The following is a 16,126-nucleotide window of genomic DNA, read 5'->3' on the forward strand; positions in this document are numbered from 1 at the left end:
CGTATAAATTTCCAGGGACAGTCTGGAAGCTTCAAGAAAATGCCCTTGCCGGTCGCTGAAAGCACGGCCCGAATCCATTCTGATGACTGCTGCCTCCTCACGGCCACGTCCACACCCTGCGGGCCATCTGCTGTCCGTCCCTCTGCGATGGGGTGATCCCAGAGAGCAACTCTGAGGGTGGACTAGGGCACTGGCAGGCCTCCACGAGAGGGGGAGAGGGGACAGGAGTAGGAGGCCACCGTGCTGGTTGGTGGGTGGCTCAGACCTCTCCTCTGAGCGGGGGAAGGAGCTACACGCCCCTTCACCTGGGCGGGTGCTTGTTCCTGGTCCCAGGGCCATCACCCCCGGACCCATTCTGCTGCTTGGGTGAGCTCACTGCAGCCAGTCAGGCTGGAGCAAGCCCCTGGCAGCACTCAGCCAGAGAAACCCTGCCCTTCCTACCAGGCATGGCAGACAGGAATCTTTCCGGAAGCTGCTTTGGAGGGCAGGCGAGCCGCGTGCCAGTAACGGCGGGGAACCGGGCGCTCCCCTCCGCCCCTTGCCCGCCCTGGGGGACCTAGGTGGAGGGCGACTGCCAATCTCCCCGCCCGCTCCCAGGAATGAGACACAGTCCACCGGTCAACACCCAGCTGTTGTAGTGTAGCTCGGTTTTATTTATGTCCACAAATATTTCAAAAAAATTACAAAAGACTCAAAATGGAGAGAACACAGAAGTCACGATTTCTGGGTGTCTACTCTGTTTACACTGTGTTATCTCATGGCAAACTACTCATATATACATTTAGCTTCAAGATATATATAAACGTAGCAAATCAGAATGTACACTCTGCTCCTGCAGTGAAACAAAGCTCAATCTTGACAACATTCAACGAGATACGTACAAAACACAGAAAAGCAAAACCAAACTTCAAACAAAAGGAAGGAAAATCCAAAAGGAAACCAAGGGGTCGGGCTTCAAAGACACCGTGAAGGTCTGGGGCCTCCTAAACCAAGTGCAGCTGACCAGGTGAGGGTTTCGGGTTGCAGGTTTGTAAGTGGAAGAATCTCAGTGCTTCACCCTGGGATATGGGGAAAGAACCAAAACCGAACAAGAAAACGCCTGCAGACAGTTTTCAAGTAGAGACTTCCGAGTACTTCGCTCCGTCTCTTCTTTGGAAAAACGGAGGACACAGAGAGGCGGCAAAGGTTTAACTGAATGGCAGGCACTGTGTGCCACCAAGAGGAAACCAAAGATGGCAGAGAAGGTGGGGGCAGCGGGGCAGGGGCTGCAGGAGAGCCGGCCCGCCCCCCAGAGGAAACAAGTGCCTCGTGCCCCTGCGGCCCCAAGTCTGATGACACAGGGTTCATCTGAGCTCGCCTCCCCTCTAAGGAGCTAAAGTTAAGGCAGAAATGGAATGAGAGAAAAATCAAAGGAGAGAACCACAAACATTCCCAACAGACAAAACAATCCTCTATCTGTCCCGACTGAAACCAGACGTAGTTTTAACAGAAACTGGAAATGGCCCTGATGCAGGTTTGAATCCGGAACCTAGATCTGAGCTCACACCTGCTGGCTTCTGGGTCAAAGCGCCAGCCTCTCTTCCTACCCTCGACTCGGCTCCAGCCCTAGACACGCCCCACATCCACCGACCCACACGTGCTCTTGTCATCCCACAGCTCTTGGACGTGACTCCCAGCCTGAGGGGAGAGGAACGGGGAAAGGTCACATCCCGACAGAACACTTCGTCAACAGGCGCAGACACCCCCCACGCCCGGCCCCGCTCTGGAGAAAGTGCATCACGTCCACAACTAGGAAGGAGAGGCGGGCCCCCTGCAGAGCAGCCCGAGCCCTCAGAGGGGCAGCTCCCAGGCAGGAGGAAGCCATTCCGACCAGGAACGAGAGCAAGAGTGGGACTCAAACGGCGTCCCCACCCATAACCGTGCCAACTCCGGGCCTCCCTCAAGCAAAAGCGGCCTCAAGCCGTGCGGCAGGGGTGGCCTGGCCTCAGTGCAGGGAGATCCTAGTGATGACACACACAACAGGGGAAGTTTCTAACAGATTCCTTTGGCAAGCGTGTGCTATTTGTAGGGAATCGTTTTCTTGTTGAATTTTCTAGAATGTTTACGAAATTGTCAGAGTATTTAAGAAGGCAGTTCATCCAGAACAGCCAAATGTGTGTGCATAGAAATGTATAAGGAAATCTACAGTCAGACACACAGAAACATGTGCTTTCTATCCCGTGGAGACACAACAAGGTGGACACTTAACTCCAGCGCTCCTGGTACAAAATAAAAAAGGTTCGACCTAACAAATATCCGCACCTCTGGCGAAGCACAAGCCAGAACAGACAGAAGTGAAAACCAAGGCAGCAAAACAAAGAAACGGTTTGTAACATCGTCCCTGCAAACCCCTGGATGCCCACTGCTGCGACCAAACCTCGTCCCAAGCTCCTGCCCGTTTGTAATTAGTAACGCCCATCTGTTCCCTTTAATTAAAGGGATAATTATATATAACTTTTTATTAAAAAATCAACTCTGTATTCTGTCAATAGCTGGTAGGAATTCACAATTAGTGACATGGCTGGAAAAAATAGATCAGAATAGTTTGTGGAAGAAAAAAAATGCCGTTCTAAAATTATTTATTTACAGACGTAAAAAGCCATGCTGCAGAACTTTCTCAAATTATGAAGATTTCCTACAATGTATTAAAATAAAAGTTTTTTTAAAAATTATAGCTCTTGGATTCCAAACTCCTATGCCACCTATCTGCAGACCTCGTGGGCTCTGGGACACACGTGGCTGAGTGTGTCTTGCACACACAGTGAAGGGTGTGAACTGGATTCTAGCACCCACCGAGAAATCAAGGAAGGAAAAGAAAACTAAAGCCAAACCCCAAGATTGCAGGGAAAGTTTTCTGAATGTTCAGTCCAGTCCAGGACTCACTAAGTTTCTGGGGGACTGTCATGCAGGGAGACCCAAACCAGTCTCAAGGTATTCTCTCTACAAACAAACACTATTATGCTGATAACATTTTTAGTTGTGGGGTTTTTAAATATATAAAGACATCTTTAGAAGATATTCTTTTTGCTTCTGTAGCTCGTATTGTATGTAAAAAGTCCTGTTTCTCCCCCCAAGAACTGGGGTTTCCACAGCCAGCGTTAACAAATAAATAACTTATAACTGCTTGTCACCTTCTTTCTTCAGTCGACTAGAAAGGGAAAAAAGGGAGAAAGTATTCAGCACCAGGCCTGGGCAGGTGCGACCAGGCATGCAGCTCGAGGGTCCAGGTAACCAGAGTGGCCTCCCGTGCAGCCGACCCTCCCCTCGTCTCCCTCCCGTCAAGATGGCTCCCTGGGAGTCCCCTCCAGGGCCAAGAGGCCGGGGCCCGCAGAGCCACGGGGGGCGGGGGAGCGTGGCCTTTGTGGAAACGGGCGAAGCACACGGTGGGCACGGCCAGGAGGGGCGACCGTCAGGCTGGGTCAGTGGCCACAGGTGGGACAGGTGGGAGCCTGGGCTCAGACAGTGAGGCCCTCCCCCGCTCCCGGCCCCTCCCCGCCTCACCTGTAATAATCTTCCTGACTTGGTAGGTGGCCACCGTGCATGTGGGGGTGTCCGTGCAGCCACTGCTGCTCCATGGCCAGTCTCTGCAGCTCTGCTGACTGGGCATGCATGGCCTGCAGCTGGTGGGCCGCAGACATGGGGGGTGGGATGGCCCCAGGCAGGTCTCGGGGGTAGGGGGTCCCTGCCAGACACAGAACGGCCTTTGAGACAGAGGGGCCAAGGGAGCGGCCGGGACGAGGCTGGCGAGGAGGTCAGGTCAGGAGACGGCCTCCCGAGGCGGGGAGCAGGAGGGCTGCTTACTCCGCAGGGACCCGGGCAGCAGGCACTGCCCCTGCGATCCCCTGACCCCAGGGCTGGAGGCTGGGGGAACACGGACGGAATACACGCTCCCTCGTCCTCAGGCCTCGTGGCTCAGGCTCTTCTTCACAGAGGTCCGCTCTGACCCCTCAATGTGAATTCAGCGCCTCTGTTGTTCCTTCATGTCGCACTGCCCTCGTCCTGGCTCTTACGCATCTCTACCCATCCCCCCCCCACCAGCTCTCGGGAAACATCATCGGGTATTTGCTGAAGACGTGGATGAGGGAATGAACGAACGGGGCATCAGATACCAACCCAACTCTCGCACTGGACCTGGACCCCTCCTTCCCCGGGTGCGTTCTTACCAAAAACTGGATGACGAAGCATCTCGTGCTCATGGGGGGGCTGTCCAAGCAGAGGGTTGGGGAGGGTGCCGGGGGGGTAGGGAAAGCGAGCCAGGTGAGGGCCAGCGGTCAGGGGGTCAACCAGCGGGTGCACCGGGCCTGCTGAACCTAAAAGAGGGGCAGAAGTCCAGATGCGGGCGGTGCGGGGCGCCGGGGCTCTCTCCGTGTCTGCCCTCCTTGGCCGTGACTACCGGTGGCTTCCTCCTCACCACGGCCGGCTCCCGGCCACCAGGGCCACCAAAAGTCCTGACCCACGGTGGCTGCCCTCACCCCCACCCGCAGTAAAGTTCCAGAAAGCAAGAGGGAGGTAAAGAGCCGGCTATTCACACACAGCCCCTCCGCTCACTCCTGAGCATGGCTAGAGGCACAGTCTCCCCCCCCCACCCCCGCCACCGTCTTGCCGAGGACCCCATGTCATCAGAGCCCACCCAGCCCAACACCCCAGGCTTGCCCTGCACCTGTCAGGTCCACCGGAACCCGAGGGCTGCTCGGGTCCAGCCAGCGTTTCTCGCCCAGCTGCCAGCCGGACTGGCAACGCTGCCCAGAGCTGCCTCCCTGGCCCTCTGCCCAGAAGCCGGCGGGGTGAGACTCACTAAGCCCCGCTTTCTCCTCTCAGGCCAGGTGCCCCTGCTCGCCCTGTCCCTGTGGACGTCTTTGCCCATCGTCGAGCCCGCTCAAAAGTTGCCATCTTGGCGAGCTTTCCTCTCTAACAGCAACCTTGCCCCCAGCTCCCCTGTTCCCTGTCCCTGCTCTGCTGTCCTCCAGAACACGCGCTGCTTTTCACACTCCAAGATACGCTGACTGACCGCTTCTAGGCTGGGAAGGTAACGTGCGTAGGGCTGTTGTCAACACTGACAACTGTGCCCAACACATCACAGGCACTCAAATATCTGCCAAGCGGATGAATGCTGTATGAACAAACGACTGCCTGTCCCCATGCGGCATTAGGACACATCCACCGGCCACGGAGCTTAGCCCATGCCGGGCGGCAACGAAGTTCCAGACGTCAGGACTATGGGGTAAACGTGACAGCTCCTCGGCTTCCCCAGAACCACCCTCGTGCACAGAGTCCGGGTCCCTGCATCGGGGCTGGGCGCACAGGTAGAAAGAAGGTGCAGGCCTCCCCACCTCCGGTCCTGCTCCATCTGTCACCCTCCTCCCTAGTCCGGAGGCAGGTCTACCCGCTTGGGAGTCCTGCACGTGGGCTGTGCCACAGGAGCCCACGGCAGGCCCCGGTGCCCCGGTGCAGGCACAGCCCCCCTCACCCCAGCTGGCCGGTCGGCGGGCCTGGGGGAGCTCTCGTTCCCAGGGTGGACAGAGAGAGCCGGGTGGTCCTGACCAGATGAGCCAGCAGAAGCCCAGGCCCCGCCCCTCAGTGGGGAACAGAAGGAATGTTCTTTTTAAGTTCTCACTCAAAGATTCCCTAGAGTCTCCCTGGTGTCCCATGGCCTCGCCTGGGCTCCAAGGCCCCACCTCCCGCCCTGAACCTGCCTCAGTGAGCGCAGGCTGCTTCCTGCTATCCCTGGCACCGGAGGCACAGGACCAAGAAATGAAGCTTTAACCAGGAGACCGCAAGCTGAGGATTCCCAGACAGATGCTGAACGTCCTCAGGTCTGTGAGGAATTGAGGATTCCTTCGGGAAAGAACTGCCCCCGCCTCTGGACAGCGGCTCTGCCCGTCTGGTCCGTACCTTGTCAACCAGAGCTCAGCCCACAGCACCCTGTCGCAGCCCGGCCCGGGGGGCACCCACCTTGATGGAGGGGGTCCTGCTGGTGGAGGTGAAGGTGTGAGTGGATGTGTGAGTGCTGGTGGTGGTGCGGAGTCACGTTGAACATCTGCAGGCGGGCCAGGGGGTCGCTGGTCAGCGAGGCCATGCGCTCAGCGTGGATCCGCTCGGCCGCCAGTCTATCAGGGTAGCTCATCTCAGGCCGCAGCTGGGGGCCCGCCAGGGCCAGTCTCTCCCGCTCCAGGGGGTTCAGGCCCGGGTGGAAAGAAGCAAAAGGGTGGGGGCCCGCAGTGGGGGGGATGGTGAGGGCGCTGTGCCGGGCGAAGTGCTCCATGGGGTTGGTGGCCGGGTGCAGGGGATCCAGCTCCGGGGGCTTCACCTCGAAGCCCGGCTTCATCCTCTCCCGCAGCTCCCGCTCGCGGATCTCCCTCTCCCGGATCTCCCTCTCCCGGAGCTCCCGCTCGCGGATGGTGGGGTCCACGTTGTAGAGGCCGGGCATGTGGTAGGCCAGCAGGGGGTCGGTAGGGTTGAGGGGCATGTAGAAGGGGTGGTTGCGGTTGGTGGGCGACATGACGTGGGGCCGAGCGTACTCGCTCAGAGTCCGAAGAGCGGGAGTGTCGGGCCCGATGTACGGAGGCACCGCAGCAATGGTGGTTGGTGGCGGCTCGAAGGATGGCCGCATGTGGCCGGGACCACTGAGCTGGGGGTCGCTGAGGCGGCCCTCGTGGGCTGAGCTGGACGCCTTCTGCTGAAGGAAGGGGGCGGGGGTGTGAGCGGCAGGTGCCCAGCTGCCGGCCTATACCGACCAGCCAACCTGGTCCCTCCTCCGCGGCACCAGGGGCCAGCCCCAACCATGGCCGGGGACAGGCTGGGGCCGCAAGCACGCGGTCTGGACCCTGCTGGGACAGCCTGCTCTGTGCTTTCAGCTTCCCTTGTGCCCCAGCCGGGGCTGTGCCTCTGAGAGAAAAGATAACGCCCGCGGGCATCCGAGAGCGTAGCTGAGACAGTGAGCCCCAGAGCGGGGCTGCAGAGGGACCCCACGAGCCTGGTGGACCCCAACTTACGGCCGCTCGCTCCGCCTCCCGCTCCCGCTCGCGCTCCCGTTCGCGCTCCTTCTCCTTCTCCTTCTCGCGCTCTCGTTCCTCGCGTGCTTTCTGCTCAGCCTCCCGTTTGGCCTTCTCGATGGCCTCCTCCCTCTTCTTGGCCAGTTTGGATCCCGCCAGAGGCATGAAATACAGGTCCGTCCGCGCACATGAGTTGTACCCACGGTCCAGGTGTTTGTAGAACCTGAAGAAAGGTCACGTCTCTCGATGGGGCCCTGCCGGGGCCTCCGCCTGCCCCAGCCGCCCAGCCTGTCCCTGCCCTGGCTGTGCCCACGCTCCGGGGAAGCCGGTACCTGGCTGACTGGCTGGCATGGCTGGGGGTGTCCACCACAGTGGGCTCAGGGGACGGGCTCCTGGGTGGGGGCGGGGGGCTTTCGGGCTCCTCGGCATCATCCAGAGCCTCTTCCTTGATCTGGACGGGGGGGAGCGGGCAGGCTGTCCCCCCGGGTACGCCGCCTCCCGAAGAAACGGCGGCAGAGCAGGGTGGCGGGGCTGAAGGGCCAGGCCCCGCGGGTGGGGTGGAGGTGGAGGAGCAGGCGGGGGGAGTGATGGGAGGGGGGCCCCCAGGGACAAAGGGGTGCTGAGCAAATGGGGGCTGGGGAGGCACCTGGTGGAGGCCTGCTGGGGGGTGAGCGGCAGGGGGCAGGCTCTGGCTCTGGGTCAGCACTGGGGGCTGGGCAGGGGAGGAGGGCAGGGGCTGGCTCTGCGGCATGAGCTGCAGGGGAGGCGGGTGGGCCGAGGGAGGGTGATGCGTGGACAGCGAGCTCAGGGGCTTCAGTGCCGGTGGGGGTGGGAGGTTGGCATTCATGGAGAAGGGCGAGGGCCCTGAGAGGTGAGGCGGGTGCTTGTGGGCTTGTGGGGCCGGCAGCTGGGGGATGGGCGTGGTAGGTGGGGGCTTGATGTGGGGCATGGCCAAGGGGGCCGGCGGCAGGGGCTGCTCCCGCGGAGGCTGCTGGGGCTGCAGTGCTGACTGCGAGGCTGGGGGCTGCAGGGAGGCATGAGGGAGAGCTGACGCCTGAGGGGCCTGGGGAGGGAGGCCAAAGGGCTGAGGGGGGCCTGGGTGCTGCAGCAGGGGCCCGGCCTGGAGGCTGTGGGGGCCGCCCGGGCCCTGACTATGCAGCGGGGGCTGGCTGTGGGGTGGGGCGGAGGGCTGGCCAGCCGGCGCAGTCAGGGACTGCAGCGGGGGATGGGGTGAGGGCAGCCGCTGTGGGTGCAGGGCGGGTGCCTGCTGAATGTGCGCATGGGGAGCGGGAGCCGCTGGGGCCTGCGGCTGGCTGGGGGGCTGGGAGGCTGAGGGGGAGCCCTGGGGAGGGCCCGCAGTGGCAGAGGGCACGGGTCCCGGTGCGGGGAGCTGGGGGGCCCCTGGGGGGGCGGCGGAGGGAGCCGGAGTGGCCGCACTGGGAGCCTGCAAGGCCGGTGGCTGGGCCTGTAGCATCTGTTGCTGGGCCGAAGAGTCCGAGTCGCTCTCGTTGTCCTGGGGGCTGGGGATGCTGGGGGACGTGCTGCGATTGTCCTGGTCGATGTCTTTGGGGTCACTGCTGCCCTCATCGTTGACGCTGCGGCTGTCAGAACTCTCTCCCTCGCCTTCGGATGGCGAGTTGGGCCGGCTGATTTCCTAGGGCCGGAGACGGGAGGGATGAAGCTCTCGGAGGGCAACGGCTCTCTCTGCCTCGTGCCGGGCGCACCACAAAGGTTCGTGCAGATGAGGTGGCGAGCCTGGCCCCGGGGACCTCAGGTCCTCCTTTGGTCCGGCTGGCGTCGGAGGCCACTCTAGGTCCCTCCCTAGGAGACAGGGCCCTGCCATGCTCCAGGGAGACCCTGGGCTCAGGGCTTCTCGGGGGGTGTTAGCAGTCCCTGAGCTACAGTCCCTGTGGCTAGGCTGCACAGCTCACCTGGGTTTTTGTCTTCTTGGAGCTGGTCCTGTCGGCCTCCTCTGCATCGGAGGCCACCTTCTCCCGCTGGCGCTTGGCGTTCTTGAGGGGGGATGAGGCTTCCTCCTTCACTTTCTGCAGTGGGAAAGCCCATGAGGGGCATCAGGCCGAGGGAGGGGGTCCCTCAGCCTCGGGAGAGACGACAATGGTTTGCTGACACCTTGCTCCTGTATTCTGAGTTCCATCTCCAGAAGCAAGAAAGTTCTGGAAGGGACCAGCTGAGGCCGGGAGAAAACAAATATCTGGGGGTGGAAATAACTTGGCTTTGGGGGGAGGGAGCCTTTCTAATCACACCCTACCCTTTGCCTCCGAGGCCTTGGGAAACTTGAGGCAGAGACGGCTCCTGAAAGTCAGTGCTGGGAGCTGCAGCGGACCACTTTTGTCCAGGCCCTGGACCCCAGACCCCAGACCCCAGTCCACAGCCCTAGGCCAGGCAATGCTGATGCCCAGGGCGGCTCCAGGAACGACCCGCAGCCCCATGTCTGAGGGAGCTGAACATCAACTCCAGCAACCTAGGGTGTTAATGAGGGGGCAGGCCCAAGCAGCCCCCGCTACCCTGGGTGACAGGCACCTCACCTTGGCCGACTTCTTCACTGTCTCTGCTTTACTGTCATTGCTGGAGGTGCTGGCAGCGCTGGGTGAGTTCCGGCCACTGGAGCGGATGTCTTCATTGATCGGCGAGGCGCGACCATCAGGGCTGGCTGGCTGCTTCTTACGACCGCTGCGCAGTGTAGACATCTGCCCACCCAGACCAGAGGCTGGTGAGACTGGACCCCAGGCTCTGCTGTGGGCCACCTGGGCCCAGCATACATGCTGGAGCCTCGGGAGCAGACCCAAACACCTGCCCTATGGCAAATCCCAGACCAGGGTGCTGGCAAGCGACAGGCACCTGCAGCTTTTCCTCACGGTGTGGGGGTCAATGCAGACTGAAGGGAGGAACGAGGGGTGAATGGGTGGGTTCACACGGAGGAGACAGCAGTTCTTAACTTAAAATGCTCATCTCCAGGGATGGTCCTGGATGCTGTGCGGTAGAAACGAGCAAGGTTTTCCGAGGGGCAGAAGTTGGCGAGGGCCGTTTACTCTGCCAGGTCCTCCAGAATGGCAATCACACACAGGGCCTGCTTTAAATCACCCCACCCTTCCCGTTTGTTCCACAGAACTGCCCACTTCCTTGCCCAAACCAAACACCTGCTGATTTCATCTGACAGGATGGGAAATGACCCAAAGAGATAAACCGTCAAATAATGTGGCTCAGCTCCTAAAACCACCAAGCACTTCGGTTCATTTCTGCAAAGCCATGGGACTCAGAGGAGATGGGGATACAATGATTCACGCCAGTCCATGTGCTGGGTGGCCAGGGCGCGGCAGCCTTGACAAGATGCTAGGGTCAGAGGAAGGTGGACGGTGTCCTCTACAGGCCTGCAAGGGCCGCTGGGGAGGCTGGCCACGGGGGAAGACTCTGGCGGTATCCCTAGTGAGAACTCTCACTCCCAAAGGCCCTGCTGACATATTTCCAACCTAGAAAACAAAACCTCTTTATGAAAAGGGCTATATAGTGAGGACAAAAATGTACCGAAAGTTTCCAAAACTGGATCAAATACTTATTAAAAAAAAAAAAAAAAAAAAAAAAAAGGCAGCTCCAAGTTTAGGCAGCAGAGACACGGCCACTGCAGGTGTCAGGCTCAGGGGCCAGAGGCAGGTCTGAGGGACTTGGAGAGCACGCACTGAGCCAGAAACTGACGCTGAGTTCAGGACACACACCCCACTGACTCCCCGAGGACGACACGAGGGAGGGAAGGAGAGAACAGAGGCTCTTCCCAGACCCACAGACAGAACTAGTATTTTGGGGCCAATCACTCCTTCAAGGAGGCTGGTCCTCTACATAAAACCCGTCACCTCCCAGCCTCCCGGGAGGCACAAGCCCGAGCGTCCTAGTAACCCGAAGCGGCCCAGGTCGCCTGCCCGAGGACTCACCGAGCCACGACTGCGCCGTGTCCTCATGCTATGCTTCCCACTGAGCCCATCGTCTTCCTCTTTGACAGGTTTGAACATGAATGGTGGGGGGTCCACGGGCTTCTCGATGGGGGGGAGCTCGCCGTACTTCTTGAAGTGGATGCGGCAGTCCGTGCACAGGAGGATGTTCTCCCGGCCCCCGTGGTGCCAGTCTTTGGAGGCTGCGTGAGGCAAGAGGGGTGCGGGTGGGGGGCCCCTCCGTGGGCTCGGACAGACACCCGCCGCTCTCTCCCAGGGCGGGAGAGGATTTCAGGAATACCCGCCGCCTCCGCCCCGACCGCACCGACTGCTCGACAGGGGAGTGACGACAAATACGAACTTCTGCTTTTTCTCAAGCAACCCTGAAGCGCAATGCGGACGTCAGGCCAGTGACTCCCTGGCAGGTCTTCAACTGGACTCACGAGACGTTCCGAACCTGGAAGCGCCTGAACCTGGCCTGCCTCAGCGAAAGCGCCCCCCCCCCCCCCCCCCGGCCTTCCCGCAGACCCCCACTTACTGGTGGTGAAGCAGTGGCGGCAGGCGTACCCCTTCAACTCCTGCTCGCTGTCCTCACTGTCAAAGTCATCCTCGCTGGCTGAACTCAGGTCCACTGGGCATGGCAGGAACACAACAGGGATGGGGGAGACACCATCATGCTTGGCCAAGACCGGGACCACCTGTGACCCGTGGCCTGCCCCAGGCTCTGAGCCACCAGAGTCGCCTGGAAGGGGCAGTGTTCACGAAGGCCCACTCTGAATTCCTCAGGGCCGGTGATCAGAACGAAAACTCGGGTGAAGTACCCGAGGGTCTGCCCTACCGTATTTCGGGGGACTGGCGTCACACCCGCATCCCGGAGTGGCGAGCACTGATGCCCACAAACTGGGAATGGGAGCAGGCGAAGTGCGTCCAAGTGCTTTCCCTGACACATGCGGACGTCCCGAGGCGCTCCCTCTCCACCGAGTCCCGCCCCTGCCAGCCCTACTGGGTCGATTCTGGTTTGCATGTCCCACGTAAGCAACCCTCAGGCGGAGCGCCCTGGGCCAGGACAGAACCACCGGCCCCGCTGCTGCACGCCAGCTTTTACGGGTTAAGAAGGCATCTGCGGCGCCTGGGTGGCTCGGTGGGTTGAGCGTCCGACTTCGGCTGAGGTCATGATCTCACAGTTTGTGAGTTCGAGCCCCGCGTCGGGCTCACTGCTGTCAGTCTGTCAGCACAGAGCCCACTTCAGATCCTCCGTCCCCTTCTGTCTCTGTCCCTCTCCCACCCGCACTCTCTCTCTCTCAAAAAACAAGACATTTTAAAATAAAAAATTTTTAAATAATTAAAAAAAAAAAGGTTAAGAAAACATCCAATTATTCTGCATATTACACTGGGATCAAGAGGAGAAAAAGAAGAAAATGTGAATCTTATTGCCAACACAATACCAACGCAGTAACTCAAACAGGACACCTGCCATGAAGTGGGAAATCTCCTCTGAAATTATCGAAAACACCCCAGGACAAGTCAAGACTTACGCTTTTATAAAAAGCTACAATGATGTTGAGTTTACTTAAAAAATTTAAATGCATAAATAATTTATGAACCTCTCCTACCAAGTCCCCCAAGTCAGTGCTACATCCAGGCGCAAGTTTCATACGCCTGCACCACACACATGATGTCCCCAAGCCACTCTGCGACAAGGACACCTGTGAGTGCAGGCCCAGAACCGGGACAGCGAGCAGCCCCGCACTTACGGAACTCGCTGGACGGTGGTCTGGAGGGTGTGCTGACGGGTGTGGACGCGGTGCGGGTCTTGATCCTCCTGAACACGGCCTGCCTGCGGTGCCGGCGATGGGCCCGGGAGCTGGCTGCTTCGGGGGTTTTCTTCCAGTAGTAATAGAAGGTGATCAGCTCCCCCTGCGGGAGAGAAGGGCCGGCGGTGTCGAAGGGCTCGGGATGGCTTCTCCCTGCCCTGCAGCGCCCTCTTCTGCCAGGAGCAGGAGCTACTTGGGATCGGCTGTGCCGGGGAGGAGCGCAAAGGACGCTTTGCTCCTGAGTCGTGAGGGGGACTGGACTTGTCCCCTCAGCCCAGGGGAGCAGAACCTCTAGATATCTAGAACATTCATTCATTCAACAAGTACCTGCTGAGTAGCTGCCATGTGCCAGACGCCAGCATGGAGGTACAGCAATAAACAACAGAGAAAAGGGAAAATCCCTGCCCGCTAACCGTGTGTGCGCACAGATGGTTTCTTCACCGCACCGCACTGAAATCATACAGGTGTGACAAGGGAACGCCTGGCCACTTAGGCTATTCCAGAAACAACCCCTCTCCCCCTCCAAAAAACCCCAACAATTCAGGCGCTCAGGTGGTGGGGAGCCGGGGTCAGGAAAAAAGGAGTTCTCCCCAAACCCAGGAGAACTGCCCCACGGCCTCCACCCGGTCTGAGTGACCACAGTGGGACAAGCTGGTACAAAATCCTGAAGGTGACGCCCGAGGGCCCCGTACACAGGGGCACTGATGCAGAGATGAAATGCCACATGTCACAAGGTCAGTCTTTCGTTTTTAAATTTTTGAGAGAGAAAGAGAACGAGCTGGGCAGGGGCAGAGAGAGAGGGAGACAGAGCAGCAGAGGCGGGCTCTGTGCAGACAGCAGAGAGCCCGATGCGGGGCTCGAAGCAGCGAACTGCAAGATGATGACCTGAGCCAAAGGGGGAGGCTTAACCGACTGAGCCACCCAGGTGCCCCACAAGGCCGGTCTTTAAGGTTTTCGTGGCCCAGCAGAAAGGCAGGCAAGACAGCTTTTTAAAAAATACAGCAAGGGGATATGAACCCAAATGCAACCATTAAAAAGGGGCACTTCTGCTGCCCCTGTGCCACGTTTGGTTAACCCTGGCTGACAAAGACCAATTTCTTAAACATCCCAAGATAAAGTATCTTCACCTGGAATTAGAGGAAAAAAAACCCAAAAACACTTAAAGCAGTGAGAGTGCCTAGATCACACTGATCTTCTCTAACTGAATCAATCCTGTGGACAATCAACTTGGTGGACCAGTGTATCCTAGAAGTCAACCTGGGAGCAACTCGTACCCCAAGGTTGGAGCCACTTGGCCAGAGCACCACTTAGCCTCATGGAAGGCTCACTGCTTTGTGAATGGAGGAGCCGAGAGCCAGAGCCGAGCCAGAGCCAGAGCGAGAGATTCTGTTCTCCGGTGACCTGAGATCCATCTAGCTGGAAAGGCCAGTGCTGGAGAGACTGAAGGAGATAAGCGCAGATACTAGGCGACAAACTCTTGTGATTGCCGAGCACCCCATTAGACGAGATTTCAGTAAAACACCGCCCAGAAGCAATGGCCTTAGAACACGATGAGAAGTCAGTTTGAAGAGAAGGGGGCAGGTTTTAAGTGGGGAAACGGCTTCTGCAAAGCAGGTAACCCGCGCGTGTTGAGTGCTCACTGCTCAGAGTTGGATTCTATGCCTGTGCATTTTCTAAGAAGTGGGACCGCAGCTGTTGCCAGACCCTTAAAGGAGCCTGTGGTTCAGAGGAACTTCTGACTGGCTTCCACAGGTCCACAGCATGTATCTCTTGGAGCTGTGGATAGGTTCCAGTCTTTCCAAGTGCCACTCAGCAAAATGCTAGGGACTGCCAATAGTTAACAGATGAAGCGTGACCCCAGGCCAAGGGAGGCCAGGAGCCAGCCACCAAGGACGAGCACAGGCAAATCTACAAGCTCACCCCACCCCCTTTCCAGTTCCATGAGACAGTAACTGAACAAGGGAAAATGTAGGAAATGCCCTTGGATTTCTGACCTGTTTGTCTGTCACATGTTATTCTACAAATGTAGGTTACAACTGTCCCCGTGGTGACCGGAGCGTCCCGAGCCCCTGAGGTCATCATCTGAGAAGCTCCTGGCTCCTGCCCTTTATCTCCCATTTTCCCGACTTGGAAAGTCACTTATCTCTACTGATCTTCTGGTGCTGGCTGGCTGGAGGGAACAAACCCAGACACCCAGTGGGGGATTAAGAGACCTGTGCGGATACAAAACTGATCTGACGCTGGTCCTCCTATGAGAAAAGACAGAACAGAAGCCAAAGCAAGTCACTGTCACCTTCAATACTTTGTCAGCGTGACATGCTCTATCAGTTCAAAAGGGCAACTACTGCAGTGAACCATGGCCCCATCCCAAAGCTGGAAGGAAGGATGTGAGACCCCACATCCTTGGGGTTCCTCCCACCTCCTCTAGCTGAAGTCATTTTAGGGGCCAGTGGATGAGAAAGGCCTGGGGTGTAAGAGGAAATGGGAAGCTACAGGAGAGAGAAGGAATCAAAAATGGGAGAGAAAATCAGGTGGGAAGGTGCTAGCAGGGTCTCTGCCAAACCTCGGCCTGACTTACAGGCTGTTAAAAAGCAGCCACCCTAACACCTTTGTACAACGTTGATCTGTGACACGATATTGACTCACACAGTTACAAGGGACTGGAGGTGAGGGGCACTGACACAAAGATCCAGGTACAGCTTCGGACTCTCCCAAAACTTAATAAACAGTCTACCGTTGACCAGAAACCTTACTGATAACATAAACGGTTGATTAACACGTATTATATATGCTACATATATTTTTTACAGCATGCTTACAATAAAATAAAGAAAATGATACTAAGAAAATCATAAGGAGGAAAAAATATATTTACAGTACTCGACTATATTTATCAAAAAAAAAAAAAAACCTGCTCGTAAGTGAAACTGTGCCATTTTAACCTGTGTTAAGGTTCAATGTATTTCTATTTCTCAAACATGAATGTCTGAAAGAGTTTCAAATGGTCTTAGAAGACAGCATAACTCACAGATTAAAATAGGGCAAGCCAGAGTCCAGTGAGGCTATGATACTGGCCTAACGTCACACACCGGGCAGAAAAAGGTTCAAGAAAAGCCAGGTTCCCAACCTTAACCTCCACTCCTGCTGTGCTGTGTCTTCCTCAAGTATGTGAGAAAATCAGGACATGACAAAGAAACCCAATACTGAAATAATCATCAACTTTTTGTCAACACCTGGGTGGCTCAACTGGTTGGCTGTTGGACTCCTGATTTGGGCTCGGGTCAGGATCTCACGGTTCAGGAGCTGGAGCCCTGCGTCGGGTTCCGTGCTCACAGCATGG

The 16,126-nt window shown here is 57.9% G+C and overlaps 1 protein-coding gene across 11 annotated transcripts in view; it reads right to left on the bottom strand.

Annotated features, from left to right (window-relative positions):
• Positions 1–630: 630 nt before the first annotated feature.
• RERE (arginine-glutamic acid dipeptide repeats) overlaps positions 631–16,126 on the bottom strand; it is a 424,545-nt gene continuing 409,049 nt past the window's right edge. For 6 of the 11 annotated variants that reach the window (XM_045475552.1, XM_045475551.1, XM_045475545.1 and 3 more), the window contains 11 exons: positions 12,727–12,889; positions 11,511–11,603; positions 10,976–11,175; positions 9,578–9,739; positions 8,963–9,076; positions 7,364–8,685; positions 7,032–7,254; positions 5,992–6,715; positions 4,203–4,349; positions 3,541–3,721; positions 631–3,187 (listed from right to left, as the gene is read on the bottom strand). In XM_045475552.1, the coding sequence (XP_045331508.1) occupies positions 3,154–3,187; positions 3,541–3,721; positions 4,203–4,349; positions 5,992–6,715; positions 7,032–7,254; positions 7,364–8,685; positions 8,963–9,076; positions 9,578–9,739; positions 10,976–11,175; positions 11,511–11,603; positions 12,727–12,889 (3,363 nt within the window). In that variant the 3' untranslated portion in view covers positions 631–3,153. The remainder of the gene's footprint in view (positions 3,188–3,540; positions 3,722–4,202; positions 4,350–5,991; positions 6,716–7,031; positions 7,255–7,363; positions 8,686–8,962; positions 9,077–9,577; positions 9,740–10,975; positions 11,176–11,510; positions 11,604–12,726; positions 12,890–16,126) is intronic. The other 5 variants (XM_045475550.1, XM_045475549.1, XM_045475554.1 and 2 more) reach the window with 1 other exon arrangement.

Source organism: Leopardus geoffroyi, chromosome C1 (assembly GCF_018350155.1).
Source record: "Leopardus geoffroyi isolate Oge1 chromosome C1, O.geoffroyi_Oge1_pat1.0, whole genome shotgun sequence".
Classification (NCBI taxonomy): domain Eukaryota; kingdom Metazoa; phylum Chordata; class Mammalia; order Carnivora; family Felidae; genus Leopardus; species Leopardus geoffroyi.